The 9,133-nt window shown below is 52.6% G+C and overlaps 1 protein-coding gene across 1 annotated transcript; it reads left to right on the plus strand.

Moving 5' to 3' along the window:
• Positions 1-439: 439 nt before the first annotated feature.
• CFAP144 (cilia and flagella associated protein 144) lies at positions 440-8,687 on the plus strand. Its single transcript, XM_045799465.2, has 4 exons — positions 440-612; positions 3,432-3,491; positions 5,659-5,762; positions 8,526-8,687. The coding sequence occupies exons 1-4, from the start codon at positions 480-482 to the stop codon at positions 8,634-8,636; spliced, it is 408 nt and encodes a 135-aa protein (XP_045655421.1). The 5' UTR covers positions 440-479; the 3' UTR covers positions 8,637-8,687.
• The last annotated feature ends 446 nt before the right edge of the window (positions 8,688-9,133 follow it).

Below are 9,133 nucleotides of genomic sequence, written 5' to 3' on the forward strand. Positions count from 1 at the left end.
AGTTTCGATTCTAGTCACCTGCTTTAAAATGGGAGAGGCTTCTGACTCCTAACCACATCTTTTTTAGGAAATGACTGTCCAAGGTGAGGTCCAATCAAGTCCATTACCTCCTGGGTCTGCTCCTGGACGTGCGTCCTCTCCTGGCGGCAGGCAGGGGCGGTCCTAGGAACCAGGCTGGATCTTGAGAGGCTGGGGAAGGTGAGTCGTCGGGCTGCGGGCTTCGGGCTTCGGAAGGAAGCACGGTAAGAAATAAAGTTCTGGAAGGGGGGAGGGGGCTGGTGGGATGGGCGGCCAGGAGGGGGTCGAAGGGAGGCTGTAATCCGGATGCTGTTGCCCGGAGGCAGCGTGGGACGCTGTTGCTGGGAGACCGCGTGGGACGGCGTTGCCGGGAGACGGCGCCCGCCCCGCCCCCCGCCCCTCCCCCGCCGGCGTCCGGGGGGGCAGTGAGGAGTAGGACCGCACCGAGCACGTCCAAAGCCATGGCCGGACACCAAAAGGAGAAGGTGATCCCAGATGAGGTCCATCAGAACCAGATCCTGCGGGAATTATACCTCAAAGAGCTTCGAACCCAGAAACTCTACACACAGTATCACGTGAATCCCCTCCGCAAGGGTGAGGGGCGCCCCCAGGGGCGGAGGGAGGGGACAGGGGTGGGCGCCCCTGGGAAGGGGGGGCCGTGGGGGGTGCGGGGCGGGGGTGCGGGGCGGAGCACAGTAGGAGACGCTTTCTCTGACCTCGCCGACCTCCCTAGATTTCAGGACTCTGACTCCGCGGGGGGTGGGGGGGGTTGGGGGGGCTCTCGCTCCACATCCCATCAAATACTTTAATATATGAAAATGCACACACGTCGCGATTAAATAGTATTTTTGTGGTGAAAAGGTTGAAAGACTTTTTTAAATTTTGCTTTCAAAATAATTATATTTTGTAGGGTTTTATGTTTTGTTTTGCTGTTTGTGTTTTGGTTTGTTGCTAATAATATGCTAGTTGTGTTGTTAATAAGCTAGTTGTTGGTTGGTTGTTGGTTGGTTGGTTTTTCCAGGCTTCTCGTGTTGTCTTAGGTGTTTGGAAAGTTCAGGGGGGTTGGGCTGGGGGCTCAGAGTGACCCCCTGATAAAACGGCCCTGCCCCCACTCCTCACCTGGCACATTCCTTGGGCAGTTGCATCTGGTCCTGTGGCATCAGCTGCCCCTGAATGCCCCTGGGTCTCAAATGGAGCCCCAGACCCACGCCCCCAACCACCTCCCAGCTCTCTTTCCCTGGACAACCCGAGGGTACCTTAAACTCACCCATTGGAGAACTGGGGACATCCTCCTCCTCTCCCCCACCTGCAGCCACTCCCGAGTGTTCTGTTTGAGCAGAAGGTACTGCAGTCGTTTTCCCTCCCCGGTTAGAAGCCTAGAAGCCTCACCCTCAGTCTCTCCCTCGCTGCACACATTGAAGTGGTCCTGGTCCTGGTTATTCCTTAACACGTCTCACCTGACCCTTCCAGGGTTCTGACCTCAGTGAAAGACTGTGGTGCATGTGGAGGCATCTCGACCTCTCCTCACTTACTTCCGCCCTCTAATTAGGGCCCAAGTCCACCTCTCTCCCCAGCCTCCCTGCCAAGCCTCGGCAGGGCCCTCCTCACTTCTGTCTGCACTGATCTGATGGGCTCCTAAGGACCCTCTTCCTCCAAGCCCACTGTCCCTGACACCACTGCTGGCTGAACCTATGCTAAAAGTGACTTCAATCCTGCCGGTCCCTCGGTAAAACCCTCAGTGGCCCTATAGCTTCTGAACCGAGGTTTAACCCGGTACATAAGACCCCCGTGGATCTGGCTCTGCTGCCCCCCCAGCCTCATCGGGACTCCCATCCCCGGCCACACACTGCTGCTCCTTTAATACATATTTTAGTGCCTACTATGCACCAGCCACGTGCTGCCTTCTCTCCCACCACGTCTAAATAAGTGGATTTCCTAAATACGTCACACCCTTCCCCATCTTGTTACTTTCATAATCATTGTTTCTCCTTCTAGAACTTCTCTCCCAACTTCTGGGCCTAATTAACTGTAGTCCACTGCAGCTCAGCTATGTAGAGAAAATGTCATGTCATGTTCTAGGTAAAAAGTATACATATTTAAGATGTACAACCTGATGTTTGATATACATATACAGTGAGATGATTACAACAGTCAAGCTAAGCAGCCTACCCATCTCAGAGACACTGTGTGTGTGTGGGGGGGGGTGAGAGCACAGAGAATGTGCTGTCTTCATTTTGCTTGTAACTAACCTGGTTTTTCTCTGGAGCTCTCAATCAATTTCAGGAGAACAAATTAATGGTCCCATTCTGTTTGAACTTGGTCCATTCCCACAATTTAAATAATCCCTTCAGGCAACATTCAGCCTTTCTAGGTCTCCCAGCTCCTGTCCCTTGGTCACATGATTCGTGTGTCCATTGGGGTCAAGTGAGGAAATATTAGAATGAGAACCGTATTTCTGCTAGAACTGGTATAAAGAAGAAATCATACTGCTCGTAGTACATAGAGACATGTAAATACGCATGTCCTGAGTGCGTGCTCGGAAGTTTTTTTACTGGTAGGACTCTGAAGTAAAAAATCACTTTGGAGACCACTGGATCCTTCTGGCCTCTGCTCATTTCCTGCTGCCCTCCACCCCGCTCACTCCACTGAGTTACTCTGGTCTTGATGTTTCTCAAACTCACCCAGCTTACTCTTGGATTCCCTCACTTTATTCGGAACTCTGCTCTAATGTATGCCCTTAGAGACCTGTCACCCCCATCCCATCCCACCGTCAACTCTCTACCCATGTAACATTCTTTACTGTTCTACATCTCCCGTATTTTTGCCCAAATGTTTATTTGTTTATTGTCTGTCACCACAAATAGAAGCTCAGGGAGCCCAAGAACCACCTCCGTTCACAGCCCTGTCTCTGTGCGTCAGTAATTAGGAGTTGAATGGATGTCTGTGGATTCTGTGCCTCTGTTATCACAGAGACTTCGGGGGCTATGTCATTATGTGTCTAACCTTGTGTGGCTACCTGGTTTGTCTGCAGCCCTGCAGACCAGCGCTGTTCGAGAGAACATTCTGCAGTGATGAAACATTCTATATCTATGTTGCCCAAAATGGGGGCCATTAGCCCCATGTGGCTACTGAGCACTTGAAATGTGGTGAGTGTGCCTATGGAGTGGATTTCTAAGTGTATTTAATTTTAACTATTCAAATTCAAGGAGCCACATGTGGCTGGTGGCCACTGTCCTGGACAGCCCCACTCTGGATGGTGAGGTCCTTGAGAGCCTTATTCCCTCCTGCCCAGCACGATACGTGACACGTGGCAAACACTCAGAAAATGCTCAGCAGGTGTGTGGCTAGGGTGAGTCTTCAAGGCGGGGGGCGTTCATGTTTTAACGTGAACCTATGATGCTGTTTTTCTCTAGTTCACACAATCACCAGAAAGCCCATGTCTTGGCACGATAACCTGGAGGAACCTGCAGATGGTAAGTTCCAGGCTTTGCAAACACCACAGAGCTAGAGCACAGACAGGGAGCTGGCGGGAGAGAACTTTCAGGGTAGTGTCACCTTGGGGCAACCCTTTGATCATCTGAAAACTGGGCTCACGCTCGTGAAGCTCGCAGGAGGTTGACATATTCAGCCATACGGCCAGTTCATTCACTGTCAAGCCAAGAAAAATGCTCCTAATGGCCTTAATGCTGCATTCATACATTCATTCATCAAACATTTAGCTGTTACAAGCAGAGGTTCTGAAGTCATTTTAATGGAGTTCAAATCCCCGTTCTGCCACTCATTAATCGTGTGACTTTGGGCAAGTTTTTTAGCCTCTCTGAACCTATCTCTCAGCTTGTTGTGAGGATTAAACAAAATAACGCAAGTACTCAGAACGCAGAACGGTGTCATACGTGGTGATCAGGAAATGCTATCACTTTCATTATGACCACGTGACAGTCACTCTGATGGGGCGGGGGCGGGACGAAGACCTCATACCACAGTGAAGGAGACAGACGAGTAAACAGAGAGTAAAACTGGGGTGGCAACAACAGAGAAAACAGGTGCCCTAGGCAGGCCGTGGAGTTCTGGGAAGTCTTCTTGGAGGAGGTGATAACAGGCTGAGGTGGAGTAGGTCAGGTATAGAAGACCAGAAGGGCGTTCTGAGTGATACGGAAAGGTGCAGAAATGAGAGACAGCAGCATGGCCCAAGCAGGTGGGCAGCTGGGCGTGGCTGCAGTATCCAAGTGGGTGGGGCCCCGCTCAGGACCCATGGACCAGAGGTATTTGATGGAAAGCCCAATCCTTCCTGGCAAGCTCGCCTCCCTCTCCGGCTTAGAGTAGAATTTGAGGGGCGCCTGAGTGGCGCAGTCATTAAGTGTCTGCCTTCGGCTTAGGGCGTGATCCCGGCGTTCTGGGATCGAGCCCCACATCAGGCTCCTCCGCTGGGAGCCTGCTTCTTCCTCTCCCATTCCCCCTGCTTGTGTTCCCTCTCTCGCTGGCTGTCTCTCTCTGTCAAATAAATAAATAAAATCTTAAAAAAAAATAGAGTAGAATTTGATGGAGGGAAGATGTAAGGTTTATGTAGGACAACAGAGTAAGAACGTGGGCGGGCAGGAAGAGGGAGGATCTCAGAGCATAGCGGAGACAGACAAGTGGATAGACCCATAGAGCATCGTCAGAGGAAGTAAGGATGTGGTTATCTGTCGTGAAGACACCGGCCCAGCTAGAGGAAAGGAGAGGAGCTGGGGCCTTGCAGCAATAAAGAGAGAACGGGCAGCGAGGGACCTGAAAACAAGCCAGCAGTGCTTATATTACGGATAAGCTCAGCCTGGGGCCAGGTCCTTCATTCTCAGTCATCTTGCTGAGATGGATATTGGCCTCTCCATTTTCCAGACGAGCAGAGTGGGGTCCGGAGAAGTTAAACCACCCGTCGGGCGAGTAGCAGAAGAGCCAGGTTGACTGGCCTGACTACAAAGCCCAGGTTCTTCCCATTGTCAAACTGCCTCTCTCAGATTGAGACTTGATAGGGTAGAAATTGAAAATGAAACTTTTGTAAGTCCTCAAGCTACGGAGTTACAGATTCACGTGGGGCTGGCAGCCGTACCTCTTGCGGGGCGGAGGATTTGGCCTTAAACCCTCCTCCTCACTCCGCCACAGCCACATTGGCCCAGCTTGCTCGTGCCTCAGGGCCTTTGTTCTTGCTGCCTGTACCGTGCTTTGCCTCCGCCTCCATCTCAGGGCGGGCTCCTGCGCGGCATCCAGAGAGGCCTTCCCTCCCCACCCTGCTCTAAAGTAGCCCCCCGCCCCCCGCCCCGGCCTTGGCGTGCCCCTTTACCACCTCCTCCTTCACAGCTGGCATCACCCTCGGATTTGTTGGTCCCCTTGGGTATTGTGTCCCCCGTCACCCCACCTAGACCACAAGCTCCAAGAGAGCAGGGACCATGTCCCTCACGCTCTGCTCTACCCCTGGGGGCCAGAAGAGTGCCTGGCACAGTTTGTGCTCAAGAAATCTTTGTGGAAAGATGAGCGTGGCAAGGCCTTGGCAGGCCCCCGAGGCCAGGTGCTGTGTCTCTAAGGAAGGCTGTGGCCTGAGTAAAGGGCACGGGAGCGCTCCGTCCCAAAGCCTGCCTCCTTCATAATGCGTGCCTCATCTCCCAGCCAGGTTTCTAAATCTTATCCACCATGCTGCTCATGGGCCAAGGAAGAAATACACAGAGACACAGACTGAAAGCCAAGAAATCGGATGGGACTCAGAGCCCTTGGTAAGTGTGGCTCCTTTGCTTGGGAAGCAGAGGCAACAGAGGCTGTGATTAGAACAGTATATGAGGCCAGACTGCCTGGGTCTGAACTCTGGCTGCCACTTAGTAGCTGTGTGACCTTGGGTGAGTCGCTCAGCTCTTCCCGGCTCCGTTGCCTCAGGGTAACGTGGAGCTCTTACAGATACTGCAGAATGAGGTCCTATTTGTAAGGGGCTGAGAACGGAGCAGACACTGTGTACGGGTGGGCCCAACAAGGCTTGCCGCTGACTGCCTGAGTTTGCTCCACCAGTGACTAGCCCGCTGTCAGGCACGGCACGTAGCCTCACTGAGTTCCAACCCCTTATCTGTAAAATGGGAACGCTGGTAACAACACGCACCTCGTTTGACTTCGAGGAGCCTGGGAAATGTGATCGTCAGCACGTCATCCCCCGCAATGAGATAGGGCTTCTGGGACAAAGACAATTTGAAGAACTTCCTGCCACATTTGTCTTTTAACTTGCCCACATCTTTCATCACATAGACCATTGTAGTTTTTAAGTCAAATGTGCTAGGCTTTTCCATCACGGTTTCTGGGGTTTGTGCCTTGCTTAGGAAAACCTTCACTATCCAGAGTTGCCGAGTGACTGGCTTTCCTTTTAGATTTTTCCCCAAGTTGTCGTGTCTTGTTAACGCTCGGCTTTCAGTCCATCTGTGTATCTTGCACCTGATGTGAGGCTGGAGACGCTCTTCCTCAGCTGTGTCAGACTTCCTGCGTTCCCTCGAAGGCACCAAGGTCCTGCACAACGTGTGTCCTTACGTTGACTGCTCCTGCAGCCTGCCTCCGGACCCCTAGCCTGTACTCCTCGGGGAAGTCCTCCTCGCCCTTCAGGACCACTCAGGAGTCCCCTCTTTATAAAGCCCCAGTAAGGGACGTGCGCCCCTCACTCCCCACCACGCGGATTTGGGCGCCTTCCCAGTGTGCTCCTGGAGCGCCTCGAGCCTCCGGCTCCTGCACCACTCAGCTCAATTCTGTCATCATGTGACTTGGTGGCTCCGGAGCCAGACAGCCTCAGTTCAAATCCCAGCTCCACCGCCTCCTAGCCTGGGGACCTGAACCTAGCAACTCGCATTTACCCACCTTAAAGTGGGAATAACAATACTGACACTTGAAGGTGTGTTGTGGGGATTAACGGAGACAATGTGTCTATGCTGCACCCCGGCACACAGTAAGTGCTCAATAAATGCGGGCTACTTTGATGCAGATGAGGAGGAATGAATAGAAAAGAGAGCTCAAAGACCAACCAGGGACCAATCACCTGTTTCTCCTGGCCCCTTGGCTTGATCCCAGGTGTCTTCCTCTACTGAGCGTGCACCCTTCCCAAGAACGGCCCACATCCTGTAGTCCTTAACTTTCCACTGTGGGGCCTGGCCTTCTCACCCACTTAAACAGCCCTCGTCGGGGCGTGGGGCTCTGCCACAGGGAGATTGGAATAAACAGCTCAGTAAGAAGGAGGGAAGGGAGGAAGGGAGGAAGGGAGAGAGGGAGGAGACAGGAAGTGGGTCCGGCAGGAGCACCCCACCTTCACAAGGGGGACTGAGTCCAAGAGAGCAACGCTCAAAGGGACAGAGGAGGAGAATGGTGGGGGACAGACTGACAGTGAATAAGGGTGGGGATGAAGGGTTGTGAAGGGAAAGATAAATTATCTAAGTGAGATAATTAAACAACTTTTAAAAATAGTACAAAGCATAAATAATTTAACTCGCTATTCTTCATTTTTCTTAAAGAGGAAAGGCCTGGCTCCCATGGGCACAGAGTGTGCATGTGGAAATGCATCTTTGACCAGCGTATCTCATGGCAGGCTCAGCTGGCCGTGACAGGAAGGGCCTGTGAGGGTGCCCTGGCCAGCCCTGCCCCGCTCCAACCCTCGCAGGCCTTGCAGATAAGCGACTGTGTGCCAGCGGGTCAGCCATCGCTGTGGAGTTGCAAAGGGTCTACAAACACGCCAAGCCTGTTCACCGTCACAAACGTAGGGACAATGCTGTCAGATGGCACTGGTGGCAGAGTAAGAAAGTTTACCCCTCAAAAGTTAGATGCAGGTGTCGTGCAACCATAAAAGGTAATTAAGCCGGAGGTTCAGAGTGATATGGTTGGGGGCAGAAGAGGCTTGAATCAGCCCGAATTTAACTTAGGGCTCCCTGCCCCCTAGCAGAAGCTCACCCTGGACAAGCAGACAACCCCAATCCCAATATTGGGCCGGTGGGGAAGCCACACTCAAATACCTCTCAGCTTCTGCTCTCCCAGTGACATTTAATGAAAATGTGTCCTTTAATTGTGTAAGTTACTCTTGGAGCTTCTATCCACTTTATGTGTCAGAGGGCTCGCTCTCAGTTCGCTGTGTAACCACATCGACAACATCCATTCTTCCATTCAAATATGTCCTGAACCCCTAGTGCATGCTGGGTACTGTTCTAGGTGTTGGGGATAAGCAGGGACTGAAACAGATCCAGCAGCCAGCCTCCTGGAGCTTACGTTCCAGTGGGACCAAGCATCCAGAGGTGTGGCCCCCAGCGCAGGGGTGGGAAAGGGAAGTGTAGCGACCCCCCCCCCCCCCCCGCATAGGTTACAACTCTTTTGATGGAAATGCCGTCATTTCCGTTTCCCAAACGAGGTTGTGCAAGGAGACTCGCTGGAGGCCATACATTCGAGCCCAGGTCCATCCGACCTCGAACCCAGGTCGTAGCCCCTCCGCAGAGGCTCCCTTCTGATGCCTGCGTTCTCCTCTCTAGGTCAGCCCGGAACGTGATGACCGCAGGCTGAACCATTTCAGGGTCTACAATGATATCACCCTATACAAGGCTAAAATGTGGAGCTTGGGAGAAGATGATCGCCACAAGTAGTTCTCCAGCCGCGGCGGCGGCCCTGGCTTTAATACCCAATTCGTGTGCTGCTCGGATCAATAAAGATTACTTTCAAGCCTCAGTCTGACTTCTCCCAGCTGAGTCTCACATTTCTCCTTTCTGCCCGTGTCCACTGGTTCAAATCCTTAATCTTATAAACTAGTGGCAGAATTCCAGGTCAAGATGCATACAGTGTTCCCTCCGCCTCCCCAGACCCCAAAAAAGGATAATAAAGAGACAAAAACCTACGAGCGCACAACAGGGAGAAACGGGGAGGAACACCGGCATCCAAGAAACCTGAAAACGTATTTCAGAGATGGAAAGCTGATGGAAGAAGGTGAGGAAACCACAAATAGGACACGCTGAATGGGACACCTCGGGGCACAGAGCCCTGGAGAGAGGTTCAGGGCTCAGACAGAGCGGGGCGTGAAGCAGGGAACCGAAAATGGACGTTGGTAGGGAGATCCTCTCCCCACACACCGGCCAGGCATGGAACA

The sequence above is a fragment of the Ursus americanus genome, chromosome 12 (genome assembly GCF_024610735.1).
Source record: "Ursus americanus isolate L20-20 chromosome 12, mUrsAme1.1.p, whole genome shotgun sequence".
In the NCBI taxonomy this organism is placed as follows: Eukaryota; Metazoa; Chordata; class Mammalia; order Carnivora; family Ursidae; genus Ursus; species Ursus americanus.

Coding starts and splice junctions, on each gene's coding strand:
- CFAP144 (XM_045799465.2), top strand. CDS start 480: ATGGCCGGACACCAAAAGGAGAAGGTGATCCCAGATGAGGTCCATCAG. Junction 613..3,431: donor CGTGAATCCCCTCCGCAAGG/GTGAGGGGCGCC, acceptor GTTTTTCTCTAG/TTCACACAATCACCAGAAAG. Junction 5,763..8,525: donor GATGGGACTCAGAGCCCTTG/GTAAGTGTGGCT, acceptor TCTCCTCTCTAG/GTCAGCCCGGAACGTGATGA.